Source organism: Equus asinus, chromosome 4, assembly GCF_041296235.1.
Source record: "Equus asinus isolate D_3611 breed Donkey chromosome 4, EquAss-T2T_v2, whole genome shotgun sequence".
Taxonomy (NCBI): domain Eukaryota; kingdom Metazoa; phylum Chordata; class Mammalia; order Perissodactyla; family Equidae; genus Equus; species Equus asinus.
The window spans coordinates 49715777-49743653 of NC_091793.1; the positions used below are offsets into that span (position 1 = coordinate 49715777).

The window sequence follows — 27877 nt, forward strand, 5'->3', positions numbered from 1 at the left end:
ATCAACATTCAAAGTCTACTTGTTCCCTCTTGTGTGCCTTCACAAAGGAAACAAGCCTTGTGTACCTTGGGGATGTTGCACCAAAACTAGCAGTTTGTCCTCTTTTGTGTTTTGCAGTAGTTTATCTGCCTCCCTTGAGCCAGAAAGCCTCGGGCTTGGCAGTGCCAACAGCAGCCAAGACTCTCTTCACAAAGCCCCCAAGAAAAAAGGAATCAAGTCTTCAATAGGGCGATTGTTTGGTAAAAAAGAGAAAGCTCGACTTGGACAGCTCCGTAAGTAGGCGTGCACTTGACTTTCCACTGCCGCTCACTTTAGTCACTTCTGAGTGTCTATTGATTTTACATTTCATTTCATTTCTCATCTTTTCATTTCTTCTTTTTCCTACTTGACAAACTTTTTATGTTAATCAGCTTTGTAAATCCAATTTAGCTGAGTAATGCTTGACACAAGTCACAAGGGAAGACTATTTGTAAAACTTTCAGTCCTTGTCATTTCTCTGTAAATAACAATAGCTAGAATATGTTTAATGCTAACTGTGATGGACTCAAGGACCCTCTGAGGCAAGTTTTATTACTGTCATCTTTATTTATTGATGAGTAAACAATGTCTTAGTAATTCGCAGAACTGAGGTATTCATCCTAGTGCCAAAGTTTCAAAACCAGCTTAAAATCACTGAGTATCTTGTATCCATGTGTATAAACGCTTAACTCAGCAAATTTAAAGCTTTTCTGTTGAAAAAAATTGAGACGCTTACAAAAAATCTGAAAGAATTTTTTAAGTCACAATAAAGGATTATGATACATAGAACATAAAATGTAAAAGACAGGGTTACTTTGTTTAAAACTATCACAGCTTTCTGCTACAGCCTCTACAGCATGTAGGTGGGGAATGGAGGAAGGAATAGGGTGCTAGAGATTGTTAATTATTATTAATGATTAATTGAATAAAATATAGATCAGTACATTTGAAATGACCCTAGGTAAATACATAAACATAGTTTAATAGATGGAGACACGTATCTATATATAAACTTGTCTGAAGCAAAAAGAATATGTAAAATGTGTTCCCTGAAATGATGATATATACACTTGATTTTTTTGTTGTTGCCTTTCTATATATTTATTTCTTATTCTGAAATATCTTTTAATCATCTTGGTTATTCGTGATTGCATCTTTTTTTTCCCTCTTCTTCTATTTACCTGAGAACTAGAGTTAAATTACCAAGAAAGGATTTAGCTCCTACTTCCAATGGTAATTGCTGAACAGAGTGATACCAGAATTTCATAGCACCTCCTTTGGTTTCTCAAATAAAGGAATGACTATTCACAGGTCATGCCCCAACCCCCAGGGTTAGTTTCCTGCCCTGGCACCAAAAGGATTTCTGAGAATAATATTTATGTTTGCAGATTTAGGGCTGTAGTATTATTCAAACATGGCTTTGTCGACTTCCACAGTGTGAAACCCACACAAAGCATCAGAAGCCATGGGAAACTGATGTGTAGCTAGCTGTGTGATTAAGTGCTATTCAGCAGGAGAATTAAATCCTCTTTGCATTTCTGTTTCTCAGGAGAGGAACCCCTTAGGCTATAGAAAATAGTATTGCACAAGAAAAGAAGCAGGAAGATGGTTATTTTTTGGATATAAAATGTATAAACCAAAATGTTGTTTTAAAATTTGTTTTATTTTATTTGACAACTGTTTATATTCTTACCAAATTATTTCTCATTTCCAGTATATTATAGTGTAATTCACAATAGTGTGGATAGTTATTTTAAAATATTTATTTTAATGACATAGTAATCATTTTATTTTTTCCTATTTCAACATACATGTTCATCTTAGGCTCTATAATTTACTTTTCCCTTTTAAAATGTGCTTAATTGTCTTTTCACTTAGATTATCCTACTTTTATTTTATATTTAACTTTGATGAAGAATTACTAAATCATTAGGAATTTCGCTAATAATAGGCCGTCAAAATTGGAGTATCCTAGATACAATTTAAAATCTAGAAAACTATACGCCTTCTAGAAACGTAGCCTTTCCTATCCATTTTCAATGACTGTGTCTCTATGTCAGAACAGATGAGAACAGAATTAATTACAATTATATTCTTATGAACTTCATCCAAGTTAGAACCCAGCAATAGTTATTTGGGATCACATCATAGACTTGGGAAGATTTCAGAACCATGAGCAATTTTGTTTTACTCCACAAAACAACAGAGATAGAGGATAAACAAAGCTGAGTCATCAGCATGGTCAGGACTGCGATGATGATGAGGAAGTCAAAGACAGAAATCTATACCTCTGAAGCTGCATAGAAGCTACATTGAGGTTGAATCAAACCTAGATAATCCAAGAAAAAAAGATGTTTATTGGAAATAAGACTTGAAGAAATATGAAGAAAATATAGACATAAATACATTTCAGGAAACCATATTGGTACCAGAAGAAAATTGTGCATGAGACAACTGGTACTTTAGTTGAAGGATATGGACTCATATGCCTGGACTCATATCCATTTGTCCTGGAAGGTATATCCAGGTTGTGAGGTAAAGATCATGAAAACTTATCAAACCCAGGGTCTGCCACCCCATGCTAATGACACATGCATCAGAAGAAACTAGGATAACATCTCTAGTGATTATGATTTTGATATCTTGATCTGGGAAATTCAGACACAGGAACACTGACAATGTTATTTCTTCTACTAGTAAAAATAGAGAGAGGAAATAAGATAGGATGGCATGGAAAGTAAGATGGTACTGAGATGATGGTGTCAAAGAACCAAATTTGAAATTTTGGGCCATGTCCTACTATTTAGAACTCTTAGTTGAAGAGTTTAGCACATAAGGACAGAGAAACATAAGTTAACCTGAGAGTAGCTATGCTAAATGCCTTTAAATGAAATATGGTGTGGAAAAAGAAAATGGTCTAAATAAAACTATGAAGATGTTCGCTTGGTTCCATCAGGAAGGATAAACAACAAGAGAGGAATTCTTAGTGATTCACAGAGGAGAATAGTGGTAAGGGGGTGTTGTTTGCCTTATATGACCATCTGAAAAGCTAGGTAATAAGGTAAACTTCAGATGACAGGTCAGTAGATATGACTACATTCATAACCCCTAACTATGGAGAATCAAACTCAATATACATATTATCTATTTTTACAAATATTTTACTAGCAGAGGCAATATAAATGTGGAAACCCCAGAACTCAAAGGAAACAATATTTGGAAAAGGATTTGCATAAAGCTAACAGAAACCAAACAAAATTATTTTATTCCAGAAATCTATTACAGCATGTTTTCCAAATGGTTGGTGATTATTCAGTCAAGTCACAGTAGTAGCACAGACAAAAGTTGGGTAGTAATAGGAGGTTTCAAGTTTTCAGATTTCTTATAGAAAATTCATTCTACTCTTATCAGAGGGTTTGACAGTTCTTGTTCAAAGTATTATTGCCCATAATGTAGCAGCAGGATTTGCGAACTAAAATATCTACTTGAAGGTACTTCAAGTGATGTGCAGGGTAGAAAATAACAGGAGTGACGTAGACTCGAATGAATCAATGAACATTGTTCTTCCATTAAAAGCATTTAAATTCAATTTTTAAGTACTATTCAGGAAAGATAAAACATTTATATGCACCAAGTCTACTTGAAGGTCGCAATGAATTTGAGGAGAGTGTCCTGGCAGATGAACTGCCTTCTAGCAGACTTGGGAATCTGACTTTAGTTTCTCGTTCTCTCTCTCTCTTTTTTTTTCATTTTTTCATTCACTCTCTTTCTATGCTACAAGTCCCAAGATGAAAAGATTCAGAAATAGGTTTGATAATTTCATTGAGGGGCATGGAGACAGCAGGGCTGATAAAGACTTCTGCTGATCTCCTGGAGCATAGATCCAGGATGTAATAGCATCCTTTTAAGACTTAGTAGCCCAGTGACCACAGCCTTTCCCCTGCTGATTCATGCATCCAGATACAATGCATCCCTGATATTTCCATTAATATTTAAACACGCTCATATCTAATCTATATTTTAAAAGTCATCACTTGATCCTGCCATCTTGCCTAAATATTGACTCATCTTTCCCTTACTCTTAAGATCCAAGCTTAAGTGAGTTTTCCACAACTGCTATTTTTACTTCCTCATCTGTCAATCACTTTACAACCTACCACAGCCTGACTTCCACACAAACTTCTAGAAACAAGTTCAATCTTAACCAACATAGAAGATTGGTTAGGACAAGGAAGGTTAGATATTATCAAAGCAATTCAAGAGGAGGTAACACACTCATAATTTTTACAATGATGTGAACTTAAGAAGCTGTATATCTGAAATAGGAGACATCCTTCTAAAAACAGATTTTAAAAGAGTTTGGTACTGGGGCCGGCCTGGTTGCACAGCAGTTAAGTTCGCACATTCCACTTCGGAAGCCCAGGGTTGGCTGGTTCGGATCTGGGGTGCGGACATGGCACCGCTTGGCAAGCCATGCTGTGGCAGGCGTCCCACATATAAAGTAGAGGAAGATGGTCACGAATGTTAGCTCAGGGCCAGTCTTCCTCAACGAAAAGAGGAGGATTGGCAGCAGATGTTAACTCAGTGCTAATCTTCCTCAAAAAAGAAAAAAAAACAGGAAGAGTTTGGTGCAAAGTTGTATCTATAACAAATAATAGATATAAGTAAATAGCATAGACACGTAAGAATAGTGTCAGGAAAGCCACTTGTCAAAATAAACTGATAATTGGAAAAACTTCCCCAAAGGGGAATTATGAAATCCTTATTATTACTTTTGTTTAGTAGTTTTAAAATTTAAAGAAAATAAGTAAAGTGAAGGTTTACCTTATGTGAACAGAATATACAGATAGGTGGAACTATTCAAAAACTCTCATTTTTGCCTCTATCTGCTTACTTGAAGAGAAAGATTTCTCCCAAAAAAAAGCATTAACAAGAGGGCATTGAAGCCCAAGAGGGTAGAGATTTTGAGGAAAAAAAACAAAACAGATAATCTAAATTCATGTATTTCTTCACACTTTGAGTGAATAAGCACAGCCACTGTTGAACGCAGAGTACCAATCATGGACTTTAGGAAAATGGCTAAAACGTAGCTGATGGCATTGAGGAACTTCCATTTTTTAAGATGGATAGTCCATAAACATATTCAAACTTTTATTTAAAACAAAACAAAAACTTCAGTGTATTTCTGGCCCAGAAAAATTTTACGTGATACATTGTCTGTCCTATCAGGACAGCTAGGAGACAAGGGCTCTGAACCCCAAGGTCCATGATTATGCATCAATAATTGGAATCTTGACTGGCTTGACTTTTAATTTTGTCTGAAGGCATTAACCTATTTTGAAGCAAACCAAATTAAACTGTGTTAAATATAGGCATGTCAGGCAACACTCGCTTGTTACTTTGACAAAGTTACTCAGTAACAGAACAGGAAGGGCAGTGGACAAGCTGTGACTCATGACATCCCTGTGGACAAGATGTCAAAATGGGGCCTGAGTGATGGAAGACTTGGGTGGATTTATAACTGGTTGAATAATCCTCTACTAACAGTGCTAATGAGTGGAGTGATGCCACCTTCGATAAAGTTTCCAGTGGCATGATTCAGACTCATTCTGTCGTTGGTCAATACATCACCCAATCACTTGCACATGAACATTTCAACAGTGCAGATTTATGGATTACTGATATGGAGAGGAATCACAAATGAAAAAATTCGTGTTATTTATAAAAACTATCCCCAAAACTGAGATATGGAGGGTCCAAAATATCCCTCTCTAAACATATAGCTCTTGGAAGCATTTTTTTATACGAAAAATTTAGAAGTTTAATGTGACTCTAAAGTCAATATATTAGTCAATAAAGGTATGCCACGTTAATAGACACTGGTCCTCCCAGGTCTTCAAAGAGCCCTAATGGCTATAAAGAAAAATGAAGAGAATACATGTGACCAGCCCAGATGATGTTAACAACGAACGGTAAGGATGAAAAAAATAGGCCATTGACAGGCAATGCAGCAGAAGGAGCAGAAGTCAAAGAAAAAGAGATTTTCAAGAATGGAGAATTGATCAGATAGAACCAAGTACAGCAAAGCTGTGAAAAAACAGTAAAAAGAGAAAAATATATTACATTTGAAGAGGCAGAATCCCCAATTATATAAAATTATATATATATATATATATATATATCTCCCCAGACATATAAAATGCATATATTATTGAGTAAAAAAAATAAAAGCTACTTTCACAAATTTTCTTTAAGTGCACTTGAGAAGCAATATATTTCACGGAGAATTTTTGCCTGCTAAATTGAAGTTCCCTTTCCTTTATGATCATCAACCAGATTTTATTATAATTGTCTGAACTCATTGACCTACTATAATCAGCATAATGAAGAAAACAATTTCACAGTGACAAAAAACAGCATCAACATGCACCAGCATTGTTTAGCAAGCACCTTTTCACACATAAAATTTGAGTGGCTGTGCTGGCCTTTACTCAAAAACTTAGATTGTTCCTGGATCTTATGGGACCAACAGATATAAATTCCACAAATTGTCAATTAGAGATGACGCACGCTCTTCATGGTGAAAGGGCCTTTCTTTGAAGAAAGCAGTATTTAGCTTCCCTTGTGAATGCATTTATTTCACACTCTTTGTGAGCCAGGCACTGCACCTGGGGACAGCCTGCAGAGATCTAACAGACTAACAGACATGAAACCACTCAGTAACTGTTTATAAATTGAAGCGTGTTTACATACGAAATGAGTGGTATGGATTAATACTGAAGGGAGGTCAAATGAAAGAAAGACGAAGCTGCTATCAGCAGCAGATTACAGTCTTGATCTCTCTGGAGTAAGAGCTTCCTTTTTGTACAATGACAGAGCCCTCTGCTGGACAAATGGAGAGGCAGAGACTGCAATGTGGGTTTTGGCCAGAAATTCCTACAGACTTGTACGTCAAGGGCCAACATGAAATAAATTATTCTGAATTGAATCTAAACCCCAGGCAAAACAGAGATAATTGCCTTCACAATCTAAATGAACGGATATCTCTACTCAGTACCCCGCATAGGTCTGGGCACATGAGGATTCCTTAAGCTCCTCAGCCTGGATCTTAGTAAGCCTCACACTTTGCTGTACTTTCCTTGAAATGCTCTAAGACCTTCCCTCTGGTGCCTTGGGCAGCTAGGGCTGGCAGTGCCATCTGGGCAGGGCACCCTCAGCCGAGACCTTGACCTGTGTGGGTCCAGTTGCTAGAAGCATTGAATTTTCTCTTATTTTTCAGACCCTAGGACCAGCCAGGGAGGGAGTGCTATCTAGGCAGGGTACCTTACCCAACCAAACTGTGTGGACCTGGGTCCCTGTTTCTCCTCTTCAGCATGTTCCCTGACTCTCTATTGCCTTCCTTGGGGTCGACCAGATACCCTGGGGAGCCCAGAAACTCGCACTTATGGAGTTCTGGGCCAGTGGCCTGACCCCAGTTCCAGGAGAGTGCTCTGACAAGTGAATCACTTTCTCCTCCTGTGGGATGAAACCACTAGATTGTTGCCCCGTTGATTTGGGGTTACTCAAAATGTTTGTATAAAAAGGGGATGGGAAAAAAAATGCTTGACTGGGACCCGCAGACCGTAGGAGTGGTCCTGTCTCAACACTTCCAAGTCCTCGATGACCTCACAAAAGTGTGTGTGCCTGAGTGATAAATAGCCCAGAACTTCACTGAGAGCAGGGATTTTAGCACGGGCTTTTGCAAGTGCAACCGCTAGAGGGCCACTGATAAGGGGATAAGCAGTTTCTTACCTGAGCATCCACGGAATCATGGGACTCAAGCCTTCTGTGCCTGAGCACCTTATACCATGAGATGGGTGGAGTTAGTGATGCTCTGTCCACATTCCTAATGGAGCTGCTGGAGAGCTAGTAACCCCCAGCTTTCACAGGCCTGTGTTTCTCATCAGAGGCACTCTTTCAATTTTAAGACGGACAAACTAGGGCCAGCCACGGTGGCCTAGTGGTTAAGTTCAGCACACTCTACTTCGGCAGCCCAGGTTCAGTTCCTGAGTGCAGATCTACAGCACTTGTCAGTCAGTGGCCATGCTTTGGCGGTGGCTCACATACAAAAAGAGGAAGATTGGCAGTGGATGTTAACTCAGGGCAAATCTTCTTCAGCAAAAAAAAGTCGGGGGGAACTACAGGGTTCTCTACTCATCAAGGGATGTTTAGAATTCTTGTCCCCTAGTAAATATCAGTTGCACTTCACAGTCATTGTCATCTAAAAATGTGCTCCCCTCCCTCCAGTAAATACACAAATATTTACATTCCCTCTGGGAATAGGTACTTTCTCCAGTTGAGAACCACTAGTATATAGCACTGCCCCACAAAAATATGATGTGAGTCACATATGTAATTTTTAATTTTCTAGTAGTCACATTAAGAAAAGTAAAAAGAGACAGGTGAGATTAATTTTAATAATTTATTTTATTTAAACTGATCTAAAAACATTATCATGTCAACATGTAATCCATATAAAATTATTAATTAGATATCTTATATTTTTTTGTACTAAGATTTCAAAATCCTATGCATATTTTGTGCTTATAACACTTAATTTAGACAGCACATTTCAAGTGCTCAATAGCCACATGTGACTAGAGAATAAAATATTGGTATAGATGAATAAATGCTCCTAAAGTCCACACGGACCTAGGAGCCCCCTGATGCCTGGAAAACCATGGGGCATGCTCTCACCAGACTTAGATAACCATCCAGAGTAAAAGAGCTCACAAACGGGTTTGGCTGAGATTACTCTCACCAATTAACTGGTTAACAGGTATGTGGAAAGATGAACCTGGGATTTCTGCGGCAGCTGGATCAATTGTATGAAAGAACGTTCTTCTCATCTAGAAATGTTTTAATTGTTAGAGCTGAAAAAATGCACATAATTGGACTTTTGATCCTGCTTAAGGGTATTTTCCTACATGTGATGCTTAAAAATAATTTTACCTACTATGGCCATAAGTGTTCTTTTCTTTTATTTTTGCTGAGGAAGATTAGCCCTGAGCTAATATCTATGCCTATCTTCCTCCACTTTATATGTAGCTCACCACCACAGCATGGCTGGTGAGTGGCGTATATCCACGTCCTGGATCTGAACCTGTGAACTTGGGCCTCCAAAGCGAAGCTCACCGAACTTAACCATTATGCCATGAGGCCAGCCCCAGTGTTATTTTCTATTGGCATTTTCAAACAGAATATGGCCACAATTCTTTATTAAATCCTCTATTCAAAGGCTATTTGATTTTGAAGTACTCAAGTATTTCCAAGGTCCTCATGCTTTTTATTTTTATAATTTAACTAATGAGAAGCAAATTGTTTTTTCTGGGTGTAGTTTTGATTCACAAAATTCTTCTAGTGATTTCTTTGTTTCTCTTCCAGAGCTTTCATTTTTGAAAAAAATGTTCTTTTTTCTCTAATTAAAATATTGGATTCTTGAAAAAATTTAAATCATAATTTAGATATTCTTCTTTGTTCAGAAGAATAAAAAGCCTGATTCACCCAACCAAGTGGTGGTTGGCAATGTCTCATTCTTTATCCAATGTGTCTACCTCATTAATCTCTCTGTTCGCATCTGGGCTGATCAAGAATTTTGTAACTTTTAAGTGAATCATTCATTTCCATTTACACTTCAACAGAACAATTTTATTGTTAAGTGCAGGTTGTGAATAATGATTTATGGATGTACAGGAAGACAAGTATACTGATGAGAAAAATAAAATGAAAATATTCACTCACTGTGCATAACGGAAAATCCCACATTTAAAAATGATCCCCAAGAGTACTTTACTCAGCTAGTGGATAACTTTTATAATGACATGAACAATGACAATCTGCCATAATTAAAAATTTCTTTACATATTAATTTCACATGTGCATAACTGAATAAAGTAAATTTCAGTCCCCAAACTCTGAATCTCTGAATAAGATCTAGATAGATAGCAATCAACATGTTTTCAACAAAGAGGACTTTCTTATCATTATCCAGTTCAGTAGCAGAGTTTTGAGTCTATGAGTTTAACTTATTTATATCAATGCTCCAGAATTAATAATGTCAAGTATTATAATTTTTTCCAAAATAAATTATGAAAAACAGTAACAAAATTTGTCTCTTGTGCTTTGATAAGATATTTCGTTCTGATAGAGAAACCATAACCTGGTCAAGACCTGCAAATGTTAAGTAAGGAAATGTCCATTACGATAACAGAAGAGTAAAAATTGTCTTTGATAGTTCAGTAATATATATTTACTGATATATTGGTGAAATTTCGTGTGTAGTCTCTGTAAGACTTAGTATTAGCTTAAGTCTTTCTACCTATCTTAAGCTTAACTGGAGTTGAAATCCCTTCCATTGAAAAATATCCCTTAACCCTGTTAAAAATAGTGGGTATTTTTCATTAACTTTGACTTCATGTTTTTTACGTATAGTAAATGCCAAAGAGAAAACAGATCCCGGGATTAAGTTCTCATTTTTCAACTACAACAGATAATTTATGAATTAATTATATGTTTAGGGATCTTGAATTAGATGATCGCACTATAAAAGGTCTAATTCTTTGTTTGATGCCCAACATACTTTTCTTTCTTCCTCCTTTCATTCCAAGGTGATATACATTGTATATATTCCCAAGCCAATAAAACTGAATAAAAACAATTCTTGCCAGGGTCTTTTCAAGAAAGACTTAGAGTTTTTTCCAGGTATTATTATGAAATTTACAAAACAAATCTGCCAGAATATGCAGAGTTTTGTAAGTAAGGTCTACACTGAAGGATTTCGGAGTCAGTCAGGTGAGCAGAAGAGGGTTCCAGAACCCAGATAGGAAAATGTTTTAGAAGTCAGCAAATGCCTCTCCATTCTCTCAACTTGGAATTGGAGACAAATATCTCCCTGAGTTTCTACTCTTTGGGCTGTTGTTTATCCCATTCTATATGATATATTTCAAATGTTTCATGTTGAAAATAAATCACACACTACATAGGTATTTGCTGTTATTTTCCATAAGAAAAATTTAAAAATAGACCTCAAGGCTTGCAGATTTTATATTCAACTACTTGTCACCGCACAGGCCACATGTGTTATGTTGCTGCTAGATGTGATTGAATGGTATATCAATAGGTACCTTTTTTTTCTTTTCATTCTCTCAGTGCCTATGTATGTACCCATGTCTTTTTATGCATGTTGGGTTGGAAATATAAAGACAATTGAAAAAAAGAAAAGAAAATGTGCTACTAAACAGTTGCTCAAATAAGCATTTAAGAACTTAATTTCAGAACTGATACAATGTATCCAACCTAATAGAATAGTTCCTTCTTCACAGGAGGCTTCATGGAGACTGAAGCTGCCGCTCAGGAGTCCCTGGGCTTAGGCAAACTTGGAACTCAAGCTGAGAAGGATAGAAGACTGAAGAAAAAGTAGGTTTGGAGATTTTTTCCTCCTTTTTCTAACTTTTATTTACTCTTTATCACTGTTTGTGGGGAATTAAAAAGAGAGCAGTTGGAAACAAAACAGCAGACTGAGGCAATATTGTCCTGGTGTTCCCGAGAGCATTCTGTGCTCGAGTTTCCTGGTTCTAATGGGCTACAATTGGAAATGACTATATAAATCTTTGGCCTGTAGTAGAAGTAAGAATTTTCTCTAAGAGACCAAAACTCAAGTATATTTAAAATACTTAAATGTAGCCTTACCAATAATGTAGTATTTTCTTTGATGTTAAAGTCCATACTGAATTGGGATGAGAAAATGAGAGTGTACACCATCCAACTTTGTGTTTCCTCTCATGACAGTTAAAGCCTCTCCTCTTAAAATGGAGTATTTAAAAGGAGAACATTTCTCGGACTGATTGAATAGAAACTTATTTTAGACTCCCGGCAGATTGTTTTGCATCAGTCAGGAAACTGATAATGTATCGTTTCATTCACATATAATATGCAGCATTTAAATGACTTGCAAAATTGGCAAATGTTGAGTCTTAGCAGCTGTTAGAAAGCAAGAGGGGCCATAAATAACATATTTTTAAAGTACGTAGTAACGTTTTTAGTGATGAAGTAGCACCTTTAGCATATGTTCTTTAAAGCCAAAGAATTTCTCTTTATTCCAGAATCTACTGGTCAACTACTCCTTTTCCTCCTTCTCAAATATTTATTGCAGTATGATTATAATTTTCACGTTTACCTTCTTTCCTATGAAAGAATGGTCACTGCTCTGGTCAGCATTTTGGTAACAGATATTCTCACATGGTTAAAAGTATTCAGTCTAATCAATTTACATCATATTTTGCCTTCTCACCTGCTTTGCAGAAGTTTACTAATAAGGAGGAAATATATACTTACAAGTTATAGAAGAGCTCACTAGCCTAACTATCTCAGGAATTTTCTACTTATTACATTTTGATATATCCAAATTTAGTGGAAATACTGTGCTGAAAAAGGAAGTGGCCTTAGGAGCATTATTTCTTGAATAGAATTAAATGTGGAGTCACGTTCAAGGCTAGTAAATATTTCTTCTTTCGTTATTGATCACTCAAAAATATAATTGAATACTATCATAATCTCTTGGAAATCTCCTAATTTTATATATTCTTATTAAGGAATGTTATATTCAATTGTATGGTTATTTATTGGGAAAAAATCTTCTAAAAATTTTCTCTTTGTTAGGTTCTTTAAAACTTATTTCAAATCTAAAGGACTTTTAATTTTATTTATTTAAAATTGCTTCAAGTCTAAAAGAATAAGAGCAATCAAACGCAACGTGGTTAATGGACTTTTTTCATTTCCCTTAAGCCTTAATTCTCATTTTTCCTACAATGAAATGTTTACAACTAATGGCGATCTGACCAGCTGTCACACTGCGTACAAGGTTGATATTGTGGAAGTGCATCACACAATTCATTCGTTGTTTATGGGACCAAGTTAAATGTCCTTTTTAACAGTTACCAAAGTTAAACATTTCAATTATAAAATGATTTTTAAGTAATATATTTAAAGTTAAAGGTTAGCTATTATTAATTTTATACACTATTAGAATGATTTAATATTAATTTTGTGGATTATTTTTCAGATCCTAAGTACACTCACAGTCAAAAACTGATTTTAGTTTTCGACTTAGTGTGAAGATCTTACTAAGCTTGACTTTCGTGTTTTATTTTGCAGTATGTTTCAGCAAAATAATTTTAAGATGTATTAAACAGAATACTTGTCTTTAATATTAAGAATATTCTATAATACAATAAAGGCTAACATTTCTCTGTACAACTTTTTCCTATAGAGTAATAGTGTTTGGGTTAAAATGAATCCAAGAAGGCAAGATAGAGTTAACTAATGGAAGGATGGAAGTATTTCTCTTATTGTTGACTATCCCATAGCAAGAACTCTAGGAGCAAAAATATGCAATTAGTAATCACGAGACTTAGTAAATAAGTACTACCACTTATTCAGGGCTTGCATGACATTGTGTCTTGATTTCTAGGTTGCCAAAAAGTGAAGTGTCTTCATGTAATGAGTTTTATAAGACAGACACGATAAATTACTTTTAAATTACATAGTTTCAGACTTTATTTCTATCAGATCTTATCATTAATTATTATTAAACGTTGACTACTAGTTCTTGAATTTTTTAAAGTATTTAAAATTTTATTTAAACAATTCCAATTTTCTTTTTTTAAAAGACATTATATCCTCTTTAAGTGCTTCAAGGAATCATACTGTTTTATGTGTTCAGATTTCATGGTTACTGGACTTCTTTCAAGATGGAAAAAAAATTCAAGCAGATTTTATTGAAAAAATAAACAAAAACAAAAACGGAGCAACTTCTTTCAGAATGTAGAACACTATAAGTTGTACATGTATAGTTGCAATGACTGTGGTCTCCTGCTAGTTGTTTTCTACATTCTATCCACTGACCAACCAAAATGATGTTTCTAGTACAACGTACTTAACTTAGACCTACGTTCCCTGTCCCAAAATTCATATCAGAGACCGGTTACTCTCTGTGAGAACAAACAGAACTGGAGAAAAATATCGTTTTCAACTTCACTAAGATATCAGGTATCTACAGTTGACAATCTGTGAATTTAAATTTAGCTGGGAGAAATCTTCTCTAAAGAAGTTAGTTACAACATATTTTTAAAAACCATATGGGGAAGATAGTTTCAGAGAGCAGCGTTCGTTCAAGACTTTCCAAATTCTTGTGAAGTTCAGAAATTTATAATGTTGGCAATCTCAAACAAAAGTCTAATTTGAGCTACGCTTACCATCAGCAAATTAAACTACATAGATTAGAACATCTTACTAGATCTGTCTTCCTAATTTATTCCACTTTTGTTTTGCTTTCTGGTGCAGCATTTGTTTTGCTTACATTTCCAGCTATTGTCGTAGGATGAGAAAAAGGAAATCAAGAATCCTGAATCTGCTAGAACATCCACTGTTCCAGAAAATCTTGTCAACCTTTACCTTTCTGCATTGGGTATTTTCACGCAGATGCTATTGTCCATCAGTGCAACTAGGCCTCAAGTCCATCTATTATTGTCCCAACTGCTTCAATTTGCCTTATCTTTCTGTACTTTCCTTCAAAGCTTCAATTCCATAAATTTCTCCAGGAGGTTTACATAGACTTGATACCTACAATAATTGTGTCAAACTGAAACTCATCTAGTAATTCTTCGAATACTTCACATTAATTTTTCTGGTCTTCCTCATCAAAATTTGACCAGTTTTTCTGTAGCTTCATGGTATACCTCTCCTAATCTTTAAGGATTGAGGCACTTCCTGTTCTCAATATCTGTCTACATGTTAAAATTGTGACTCTCCGTAGTTTTCTCAGTGTGGGCTCCCTCTGGAGTGTCACTACTCTCTGAGACCTTATCCATCATCCTTTGATTTCATTGGTCTCCAAGCATCTTTTCTGGTTTAACATGAACTAAACATCTTTCCCATTTCTAAAACTCACATTACAAGCAACTAGACCTGAGAAGTTCACCTCTTCTCTTTCATACTTGTCACCCTGATCTTCAAAAACTTATTTCTCTTTTTTAGCTCTCCAGCCAATGTTTTAAGCTAACCTAAAGCTACTTGCTCAGGATGGCCAAGTAAAGCCAACCACATAGCTACAAAAAGTAACTGCATGGCATAATGGAAGCTATTGTAAGGTCAAAAACTTACTTGCTCTGGCCCGTCAAAAACCTCTATTTCGGAATGTTCTTTAACTCCTCAAATTTCACTTAGAGTCTACATGCAGATATTTTAGGACTCAACAAATAAAAACTCTGTTTTTTGCCTAAGTTTAGAATCTATTTGATGATAGACAAAGGATTCAGACAAATTAGAGATCAAAATGCCAGCTTTGTGGCCAATAGAGCTGTTAGAATATGACTAAGGTATTTGGCCAAAAAGGGGTTTCCTAAAATCTGAACCCCAAAATTAGATAAACTTATTTGACTCAGAAGAAGCTGGATAGTCTCAGGCTTCTGAGGTACACAAATATAAGCTTCACCTCTTCTTAAAAACGGCATCTACAGGGCCTGGGCCCATGGCCTAGTGGTTAAGTTTAGCACACTTTGCTTTGGCAGCCTGGGTTCCTGGGTTCAGATCCCAGGTGTAGACCTACACCACTCATCAACCATGCTGTGGTGGTGACCCACATATAAAGTAGAGGAAGATTGGCAACAGAGTTTAGCTCAGGGCTAATCTTCCTCAGCAAGGAAAAAAAACCCAGCATCTACAATGTTATGTTTCTATAAACAGGTTACTCTAGAATCAAGGACCTGAACTCATAAGGAAGGAAAAGAAATTTTATGTCATTAGGATCTTTGCCTAAAGAAGAGTTTTCAAAGTATTAATCTAAAATATATTTGCATTACTATCTCATCAGATTTCTTAGCTTTTTTTCCCTGAAATATAATTAACTGCTGATTTCCCAAATCATCGTCTCTGGAAATGTAATGATAGGGTGCATGGCAGCCTTCCAGAGTCCTTGAGCCCTGAGAATACAGTTTACACCTAAAATTAAATGATAATTGCTAAAAGTGTAAAACTGCTGGTTTACAGTAATTTTCCCTCAGAACTTTGAAGATATTGCTCTTCTGGCTTCCAGTTATGTCTAATGTCAATTGATTTTCACTTTTTTAGGGTTTCTTTTTTATTATTTCTCTCTCTCTCTTTCTGAAATTTTTAAGATTTTTCCCTTTCCTATGGGGTTCATAAATGTCACAAGTATGTTTCTACTCAAATATATTTTGTTTCATTTTTCTATTTATACTTTTAGTCTGCAGACATGTTAGATTGGACTGTCTTACCTGTATTGACCTAAAGGATTTTCAGTTCCAGGCTCAACTTTGATTCCAGAAGCTTATTTTTACAGAGACTTATGTGATAAAAGAAAAAATTGCGTGTTTCAGTAGAAATATACCTGTCTAATTCTCACAACAGTCTTTGATAGTCAGTGAACATTTTAAAATTGACCAAATACCTAGTGAATGGCTACGTATCTCCAGAAATATAAAATCTGAAATCTTTATCTTGTTTTTATCTGCTAAATATTTCACTCCTGCATTTTTAACACTGTATAATTTTTTATTAAAATATTATGCATGCTGAAATCTTCTGTATCTTGAGACTTAAATTGAAAGATACCATATGAATATTAATATACTGACTAACATCACTTTCAATCTTTAGTTACAATACAGGTAATATATTATATGTTAAAATTTGCTATGTTCTCCTGAATGTGTATCATTGCTGAGTGAATATGGATTTCATATTTGAAATCAATTTTTCAACATCATTAAAATGAAATTAACATTCCGACTCAGCTATCAGCAGCCTCCCCCAGAGAAGCAGTTCTATCCTTGGAGCATGGCAGTCACAGTTAATCACTACCAACGGATCTTTATGTTAGAACTTCAAAGACATAAAAGTGAAGCTCCATAGATTTAGTTAATTTATTTCCATTGCAATCCTAAGGGTCTCCTTCAGTGCATAATCTTTAATGTGCTTTGAGACTCCGCATTTTTAATCTTTGGCATTTGGAAGGTTCAGCGTTTGCATATCTCTAAGCAAAATAAATGTCACTAAAAATATTCATAATTAAAGGTATCACATTCTACAACATTCTTCCATTTAATAAATATTTATTAAGTGCCTATGTGCCAAATTAAACTTATAAATGAGTTGTGTTCCAGAGGTTAATTTGTGAGACATGCGTTAGAAGCTTTGAATATTTCCCATTTAAGTTATGCTATATATATGGAAGCTAAATGTCTTTTCTTCCCCCACAAAAATCTATTTTGTAAGCGCGCTGTAGGAACTGATTCTGGCTAGATAAAACAAAAAGGGGAGTCACAGTAGAGTATCTCAGAGATTGCAGAAACAACAGAGCCGGGACAACTCTGAAATTTCAACAATAAGAGATTTTGAAGTATTTCTCTAGGGTGTTGTCAAGAACTCATATTTTCTATTTCACCCCATTCTGAATTTTAAATTCCTGGGTGAAAGCATCTGATTGGCCTAGTGTGGAACAAATATTTTCACTTGGATCAATTAGTTCTAGTCAAGGGTTCATTTAGTACAGACATGGCTACAGGAAAACACTCTGAGCACCAACTGAAAATGACCTGACGAGGTCAAATATTTCAGAGCCTAAACCCAACGTTCTCAATATTTCTCTGGGAAAATCTGTACTAATTTCCTACTTGGAACTCCAGCAGTATGTCTTCTCTGCCTGCGCTGCGCTGGATATAGCTCATTAGCTCGTCAGCTTGCCTTCTGATTATGGATAGTCCTGCTTAGCTCCAACTGTAGACAATTGTAAGAATTCTTGAAGCTAAAAAATAATAACATCCAAAGACTAAAGGCCAAAATGCATTGAAATTTGTTGGGAAAAATAAAGCCAAGGGACATCCAAGTGCGTTCAGATGTATTTGATCGATTTGGTGGAAGGAAAAGAACGTAGAAGGAACAGGACCGCTGCTGTGAGCCAAGGGCGCAATGTTAGCAGACTACAGAGTAAGTAGAACACAAGCCCTATACAGTCTCTGTATTTTCTGCCCAGGAGACAAATATTTGACATGGAAAAAGTAAAATAAGAAGTAGTAATGGAAAATTAAAACCTAAGACAGTTACATGTACTAGAAGAATGACCTCTTTTTCTAAATAAATCCATATCATTTGTCCGGATTGAGATAAATGCTAGATTAAGGGAACATGCAAATGATAACTTTTTACTCATTCATTTAATGTCTATTATGTCTCAAGAACTGTGTTAGAAACAACTGACATTCGAATTATACAGTTCCATTCTTCAAAGAGCTTGCAGAAGACAGACATGAAAACAGATTATTGCACTTAAGCATTTCTGGGGCCGTGATCACTTCTTTAAGCCACTGGTCTTTGAACAGAGTGAGAAAAGTGCCACAAGCCTAAAGCCACCTAATGTTCTTACTTAAAAGTTGTTCCAAGCTAAAGACTGGTCAGCTCACTGTTAGTTTCCAAAATAAATGTACAACATTTATTAGATTACTTTTGTGCAATAAAAAGGGGATTATTAATAACCAAGAATAAATAGACTTTTTAAAGAATAAACCCTTAACTTTTTCAAAGATTTTCTAGACATGTAGATGAGGAAAAATACTATGGAAATATAATTTCTTAAGTTCAGCAAGGTATTTAATTTACTTACTGCTGATACTTCTATACATAATATTGGAATGAGACTAACAGAATGGAGTTATAGCTGATGAGACCACTGTAATCAAAGGGACTGAACAAATGAACTGATAGTGACTGAATGAAACAAAAGGTGGCAGGCTCAACACTTTTACAAGTGATTTAAATGAAACTATCTGATTTGTGGAAGAGTGAAGCCAGAGGCACAATTAAGTTTTTAGATAAATTATTCTGTTTAAGGAAGACCGTTACAGAGAGATCTAAATCTAACAAGAGGAGTTTAATAGGGGAATTTATATAATTCTGTATCCAACTTCGTGACTATACTTACCGATTCTTGGGTATAAGAGGGTATATATAATTTTAACTGCAACTCCTAAGAAAAATGTTTCTGCAAAAAAGGCAAATTAGCAATGCCTGACAAGGAAATTAGTGGTTTTCAATATCTGTAAAAGCAATTGATAGAGGCAAACTTCTATGCACTGACCAGATCGTTACTGCATATTGAGTTAATTTCTGGGAAATATACTTGAAGCAGATGTATTCAAACCAGCATTGTTCTGAGACACATGACCAGTGTAGCAAGGTGATACCAAACTGTGTCTTCAAGGAGTACTAGAAATAATTAGGAATGTGTGGCGTGTAGAGAACAAAGATCCAGACGCTGACAAAAGAAAGAGCAATTAGACTTGTTCTTTATGGCTTCATGATAAGATCTTGGGCCAAAAGTTAGAGGTCATTACAGGTAAATTTGAGCTGAGTCTGAGTGAGAACTGTTAACAATCACCAATCTGGGAAGAAAGAATGGACCACCTAGAAAGAGCTGTTCCTCAGGATTCTGCCCAATATAGACGTGCCAAGCATGGGTATGTGGTAGGATAATTACATGGGGGATTCGAATTTCAGCTGAGAGATCGTATTACGTGCTCTTTAAATTGTCCCTGCCCTGGGATTCTATGATTCTCTATATAATTCAGAGAACTGGACTCAAGAGAACCTCGGCTTTTTAAGCATTGCAGTGTCTGACATATTAAGTACTCGAAATTTATGTCCTGAAAAATTGAACGCTTGAATAGAAGCTGAGGAGGGAAAGAACTCTACGGTGAAGAAGAAAACCTAAGAAAATGGAACAGGAACTGAGGCAGTGACTTCTACCCTGAGGACCAACCAGAAAACTGGGCTTCATCTTTGCCCTCATTCTTCTTTGTCTTTATTCTTCCTCTGTGCACCTCCCTTTACTATCACTATCACCTCCCTATACCGGCACTATCACCTCCCTATACTATCACTGTGTATATTATCTCTTTAAACTCTCTCAAATGAATTGATTTCCTTCTTTCCTTTCTCAGGCCATCATACTAAAATAATTTCCATACTTCTAGTCTTGTCTTCCTGCAATCCACTCTTCACACTTCAGCTAAAGAGATCGACCTAAATCACATGTCTGAAAGCCCTCAATTATTCTCTCACGTTGCTCGGACAAATTCCAAATGCCTGTATATAGTCCAGAAATCCCTGTGATATCTGATCCCTGTTTATCTCACCAGTTTTATCTCTCCCTACTTCCCATCTAGCATGCTGTGGTCTTAGTAGACTTAGTATCTATTTCTTGTTTATAATTATTCCTATCTCCTTTTGCATATATATCCTGTTTCTTTTTCCTCCACGTCTTTTGTATAGTGATGAGAATAATTATTTTATATGTGATCAATAACTAATAATCACACCAGGCAGTTAAATATGCTAGGCACTATTCTACACATTTTACACATATTATCTCTTTTAATTTTCACAAGTCTTTGAGGTAGAAATTGCTATTTCCTTCCACACATGAGAAAACATGGGTTTCCAGGCACCGTGGTATATAAAAGCTCAGCTCTCCTGAGCACAGTTTTCCTCTGAATTACTTAGGATCTTAGGATGCTAAGGCCATGATGTAAGGAGTGTGTAGTCTAGGCTCTCAGCTGGACCTTGAATACCCTATCTAATTTTAAATGGTCTACATAGGAAGTCAAAAAAAATCCCTCTCTCTCTTTATACTCTGAAAAGAGTAGCATACTTTTTCCCCTGGAGAATTAGCTTCTTATCCAACTCTATCTGTTCCTTCAAAATAATCAACAAATATATTTAAACCAAACACCCTTTCAAGACGGTGAGGGGGAGGTAGTTTCAAAGCACAAGATGCAGCCATGTTGTAAAATTGCTTTTTTTCTGCTATAATGAGCCCTATATAATATTTCAAAGTTAGATGTAAGAATAGTAATGATCACTAATAAATAAGGCATGTAAGAAATTTAAATGTGTACTTGAATCAATCTGACATCATTCATTCCAGTAAAACTTACAAAGTCAGTGTCAAATAACAAGGATAATTTAGTTCCTTTTTTAAAAGAAAAAAATTCAGTAATTAGGGTGCATTTAAATAAATGCTGACATCTTACTCCAGAAAGAATTCTCCACATTTGTTTCCACAAATATAAGTTCTTATATTACCTCTGTATTGTCTTTTTCATAAAGTCTTTGAAGATGTGGTTTCTTCCTATAGTTATTTAAAATTAGCCATTCATGAAACAAGCTTCTCATCCTCGTTTCCACACTTCTGAGACAGGCAGGGATCACTTATATCCTATTGACAGGTTTATGTAAAGAAAAGTCTACACCAAAAGCTTTTCATTCAAAAATACACGTGTATGTGTGTATATGTATATTTTATGCATATGTATATACAAACATACAATTAAATGTCTTTATTTCAGATTCTGCATAATCAAAACTTTAATTTTGGGCTTATCTGGGTTAAATTTGCTAGGCACATGACCAAGAAAATTCTCAGAAGAATAAAGATTTCTTGACCTTTTTTAAAGTTTCAAATACTTTAGCTATTGGAAGTCAATATTAACTTTAAAGAAAAGTTATTTCTGAACGAGTGTGCTGATGAATCATATTTAAAACTTCTGAACCATTCAGACACCTCCCATGGTCATATTCTGAATCTTGTCATTACCCCAAAATCATTCTTATCTCAAAATTGCTAATTCAAGCATATTGTTTCTTCCTAATCACGGTCTTCTCCTTTCAGCTGGCTTTATCAACTTCTTCCACTATCGTTTTTTATTAGCTTGGATTCTTTCTCACTGCATGAGCCCCTTTCTGTCCTCTCCCTTCTCCCTATTTAACTTAGATTCCATGTCCATTATTTCAGCACTCTTTACTCCTCTTTCACTTGGTCACATCTGCATATCGTGACTATAGCCACTAGTGAATTTTCTTTTTCCATGTCTGTACTTGGGCACCTCTTTGCTGCTGGAGAATATTAACACAGGGGAATTTGGACCAGCTTCATTTGGGAATTCAGCACTTCCCAGTAATCCCAATATTTTTCTCTCACCAGTCTTCTTCCTACTCTCTGCATCTTTTGATGGAGACCTCCACTGCCCTCAAACCTGCGTCTTCTGCAGATGAGTTCACATTCCACCTTAGAGGGAGAGAAAAAAGAGAAAGTTCTCTGAATTATTTGCTGCCAAATACACACTAACATTTGCCCCCATCCTGCGTTCTTGCAGAAAACCAGGCTTCTCTCTTCTTACTTAAGACCATCCCTTCCCTTTGAATTATGTTATGCCAATTTCGCTCCATGTTGCTCTTGGAGCTTCAAATTCTGCTCTCTTCTGTGTTGTGACCATCAGCGTTTAAACATTCTCAAGTCTCACCTATTAAAAGAACTTCTTTCTTCATTCCACTTTTCCACTCCAGTTACTACCCATTCACTCTCCAATCTGGTGTTCATAATTGATTTAAAAATATTTCTGAGTCGACAACTTAAACTTTAAGAAGCAGGAGGCAGCTATATTCCCCACACGAAGCCCATGTAGTGAATTATTTCTCATGCGAAGTTTTACATCCAAAATTGACTAGTTTATAAACAAGAGAGGGCCCACTCATTTAGGAAGAGATCGAGAAGGTTAAAGTAAGACAACTGAAAAGTTTAAGGCCCTCATTTTGGAATACAAGACATCTGTTAGCTGATAATGCCCTCTTGATGTGTCTGGATTTTTGCTGTTGTTCCCAAGGAAAATATTATGCCAGTCATTGGATTTGATCTTATTCATTACATGACAACTTAGAACCTGTTCTTTTCTACATCAATTAAAAGTTATTATTTGCCTATTAATAACAGTGGCCTTTAACTGAAGAACATTAATTCTTGACAATCTCTCTTGCTATTATCATAACCTTGAAAATCTGGAGTGAAAAGAAAAAAAAATGAGGTTATATGTTATTGTAAATAACTGCATGTAGAAAAGAACATCAATTTTTATATGAAGAAAAATTAAACACTTTATCCAGACCAGAAAAACTGAAAATATATATTACCTCTGACATAAATTTATAATATATTAACACAAAATTTTTCACAGTCATTTATGAGTATAGCTTTCTGTCTTTTGCAGATTTTTTTTGAAAGTTATGAGCTGAAATACTTACTATTCTAAAAAGATCGCTGCTCAGTATTGCTCTTAAATTAATTGACTTAGGAGAAGAAAGTTCACAGAAACTATGAGAAATCAGACAACTTACACAAATTGATAATAAATATATTAGAACTTTAAGCCATACTTTTTGAGTAATATCTTTATATTTGTATTTCCTGTTCATTTTAATAATTTCTCTTACATTTTATATTTAAGGTATTTTTATTGGTACAAATTCATATTTTAAAAAACGATAACTAAAAGTGTGAGAAATATTAATATTCCACTGTGTGCAGATTTAATCAACTTGTTTTATCTGAGAGCCAGTCCTAGATAGCTGGGAGGCTGGGGAAGATCATTTTGTCCCTGGTAATAACTGGCCCCAAATAATTTTGGCAATTTTCATGGAAAGCTCAGAAATTCCCTTTTTTTCAGAGCTCATCAAAGAGTTCACAGGTATGTTGACAGGAAAACCACTTTAACCACCTAGAAGCTATCTCTATTTGGTCTTAATTTTCTTTCTCCTGCGCGTATGATGTGAAAAATATGCCTTAAATTTCCTAAGACATTCTAATCCCAATTTCTATGGACGTTTATGTTTTTGCTTGTGTGAAAATTTGAAGAGCTTGCCACAGCTGTTCTGGAGCTGGGTCAAAGAATATGCATTCTCCAAAACGTCCATTTCACAAAATAATACATGGTTTCTCTGAATGAATGCATTTAGAGGAGGCACGTGCACGGTGTTCCACTGCACGTCGAGCTTTTCTTTATAGTGGTTGTGTAGTAAAAGAAGAAACTATCTAACTTGCTTGATTTCTAAAGTAGAATTTCTGCTTCATATTTTGTTATATTGAATATGTTTTGTGAGTTGTAAAGTTTTATTTTTCTAAGAATGAGTCTATTATATGCTTGAATAGAAAATTTAAAATAATATTACCATGGCTTTTTGTTAGATTATTTAAATTCCATATTTTCCCAGTGCCTCCACTATATCCAGGGAGCAAATGGGCTACTTCAAACATTATATTTAAATCAGCATTGTTTTTGTGATGATTTCTGGTGATAATGGTGAACCAATCTAGTTCATCTTTATTTCCTCAGAGCAACGTTTATAAACATCTGTCTAAATAAACGTTTCTATTGAAAGAAGCTCAATTGGCACAAACGCAACATTTATTTTGCCAGTTCAAATAGAGGAGGAGGAAGTTCTGTGACAAGTGAAGACTGATAGAACTCTTTTATGCTTTTTCGTGTTCTGATTACCGGCACATACACATTCACAAAAATTATTACTATTATTATGACAGGAATGTACAAATTCCTTCTTGCCCCTTAATTTGGGGCAACTTAATTTGTTGAGGAAGTTGAAGATCAGAACCTACTAGGAATTTTCAATAAACCACGTACGAGAACTAGAGTCCAGATATTCTGCCCCTCAAACCAGTGCGTTCTTCAAGTTGCTGCCTCCCTAGAAGTCGGCTGTGCTTTTTCTTGAGCTCTGACCGCAGGCTTATAAGGCTGTGTGAGAACCTGAGCACCACTTAGTAAGTTATTGCTTCTGTTTGTAAAACAACCCAGGAGTGGCCTGTGGTAATGTTTTTGGACAAGATGCCTGATTTCCTCCTGGGGTATAGCAGAGGCTGGGAAAATGTGGTCATGCATGTTTCAGAGTGACTCATTTTCAAGAGACAGACTTACTGGTCAGCTATTAAACTGCCCTCAGCCTGATGCTTTTGGACGCAGTGAGTATGTGTGTCATGGTGAAATAAAAAAGGACACCAAGTCTTTCTCATATCTGAGCTTTTGCACATCTGAAATGATGCTCTTGTTTTATTCCATGGCTTTCTTTGGATTGAAATGTATCCATTAACATTTGTGTGCTTTTCTTTTCCATCCATCCTTCTCCATCTCATGAAAAGCACATCAGGGTAAGTTGAATCACAATGGCTGCTGAACATGTTTATTTTCAGCACCATCCTATTTTTCTTTTATCTTTAGTATTTCTCTTTTCAGTTGTAACACAAGCTGCACTGCCTCTGACATAAAATGAAAATTATGAAGTGTACTCATTTCCACACCATACAAGGAATCATTGGTTCAGAGAAATGTTCACGTTCAAATTAATTATGGTGGCTTTTCAGGCACTTCTATTTCTTCAGTTCTATGAGACACACATCAAAGGACATTCCCAATGTCACTTCCCCTAGTTCTCAAGTCATTCTCTAGGAGTTAGTGTGGCCTTCAATGAGGCTTAAGAAATAGTGCAGGCCTCTTCAGTCCTTGTGACTGTGCCACATGACTGCATCTGCCTGTGGGTTCCCCGGTGATTTGTGGAGCTCAACCAGCATTATAGTCAAGAGACAAACTTGTCATTTACTAGAACTTTCTCTTAGATGAAAAGGGTTAAATGCTGGGTCTTCTCCAGTAGAACTTTTACACCTAGATTCCAAAGTCGTCATTGGTTTTGGACGTTATTTTCATTGTTTTCTGTACTGCTGGTTAATTTTTAAAGCTTTAAATATCTATACCACTCGGATTATCATTTTAAATTTGAAATCCTACTCTTTGAAATAAAATTAAAATATGTTATCCTTTCCTAAAACAAATTGGGCTCCAAAGTAAAACAAGTATTATGCATATAATATTTATAAATATTTGCTTTAGTGTCAAGTCTTGCATTGGCAACATGGTGAGCTGTTTAAACACCTTGTCTGGGGAGAGGTATTGCTTTTCAATTCAAAGTAAAAAATATTGGGAGGAGAAATAAAATGGCTCCAATGAGATACAATTATCCAAGAAGCTATGGAGCATGTCACCAATTGGTTGTGTGAATATTTTATAAACCAATATAAGGCCATGTGCTTGGAAATACTACTTAGTTCATTAGAATCGTGTATATTTGATATTTTTTTCTGGCTCTAATTTTAAGTTACAGTTACTACTACTAATTATTTAGCAATACAGTATTGATTTCAGCTAGGATAATTTATGATATTAAGGAAAGCTCTAGAAGGTGTTCTTAAAAATGAAAAGTAAGCTGTGATTAGAATACCATTCAACTATGCTGGCCAAATGCAAGTTGTAAGCTCTTATTTTTTAAAAATAATAAATATTCTGACGCTGGATTTTTAAACCATTATTTTAATCTCATCATGTAATATTGGTCTTCCATTTTCTAATGATTTTTAAGTTTCATGAGGAATGTAATGCCAAGAAATGAAACTTTATGTCCCTGTCCCTTTTCAAAATAAATATTGAAAAATAATGAGTGCATAATGCCTTGTCATTTATTGATTAAGAAACTGATATAATTGCTTCAATTCTAAAATTCAATTTCTTGTTGTCTTGTACAGACTTCCATAACTTAAACATTTCAGGACCCCAAAACCTTTTTCCCAGTGCAATTGCTAAAAGAAATCTTAGTAGGATAAAGTGTTAGGAGAAGATAATGCAGTCATAGTGAAGATGTGGGAGGGTGTGAGGTGGAAAGAACATTGAATTAGGAAGCAGAAGACAAGAGTTTAAGCCCCAGCTATTCCATTTGTTTGCTGCATACTGTTGAGTGATTGACATATTCTCTGTACTTACTAATATGACTGTCAACTTCCTGCTCTTCACAGGAGTATAAGAAAATTTGTATAATCTCAGACGCATGGCAACTATAAACTTCAAATCTGAGTTAAAGAGGCCTTAAAATTAGATGAAGCGCTAAAGCAATCTAGTCTAAATGATGTCAAATAGCCTGTGAAAAATCACCAGCCATCCTCCAGTGAGTCCCCAGTTTACCATCAGCAGGTGTCTGGGGAGAACAGACCACAGTGTCTTGCAAAAGTGAAACTGTTACATGAAAAGTAATACAGGCCCCTCTAGTCTTCAATAACAGCCTGAGTAATTCTATTGCTCTGTCACATTTGTGCATGTGTGTGTGTTTATACCTTTGTAATGGTTTTAAAAGTGATTAAATTCAAAATAAAGTGAGTAGAGAAATTACAGAAATCCCAACTCAAATTCACAAATAAATTAAATTTCTTTTTTGAGACTATACCCTCCATTTCGCAGCTTGAAGAAGAAAGGTTTCAATCGGAATGAACTTTGGTTTTAATATAATCAAATTATTTTAATTCTAAACAACCTTGCTTGTGTTCTTGGAATCTAAATAGAACACCACTTCAATGTGTAATGGATTTTTATGCACAACTTCATGTGAAAATGGGCCATAATAGGACACACAAACACATGTACACTTGTGTTTGCACACACACAAAATCACAGTATGCGGCACATTCAAAATCAAGTCAACCTTGTTAATGTTGAATTTGAAACTTTTAACTGTATGGAGCTAAATATGTATATTCAGGCAATCAATGTTCTGAAGCAGCTGATGGGATTTGTGACATACTCTGTTTAGAATAATTATGTTAATTAAGATATGTATTTCCAGCTTGCAGAGGTTAAAAAAAATTGGATGGCACCAAATTTTGTTCACATTTGGTGACCAGAATTTAAAACAGTTTCTCATATATGTAATTTTGATTTTCATAGAATTTATCAACAAGTATGGATTCCTGAATGATAAGATTATAGCCCCTTGTCTGATTGAAATTTGAGGATGTCATATCCTGTTTACCCTCCTGGCTGTTGAATTTTAATTGAACAAGATACATTTTACAGTTAATAACGACATG

General features: G+C 35.5%; 1 protein-coding gene across 24 annotated transcripts in view; it reads left to right on the plus strand.

The window, feature by feature from the left end:
- Nucleotides 1–27877, plus strand: part of PPFIA2 (PTPRF interacting protein alpha 2) — a 450745-nt gene that overhangs the window by 375452 nt on the left and 47416 nt on the right. For all 24 annotated transcript variants that reach the window (XM_070507223.1, XM_070507232.1, XM_070507235.1 and 21 more), the window contains 2 exons: nt 118–272; nt 11379–11472. In XM_070507223.1, the coding sequence (XP_070363324.1) occupies nt 118–272; nt 11379–11472 (249 nt within the window). The remainder of the gene's footprint in view (nt 1–117; nt 273–11378; nt 11473–27877) is intronic.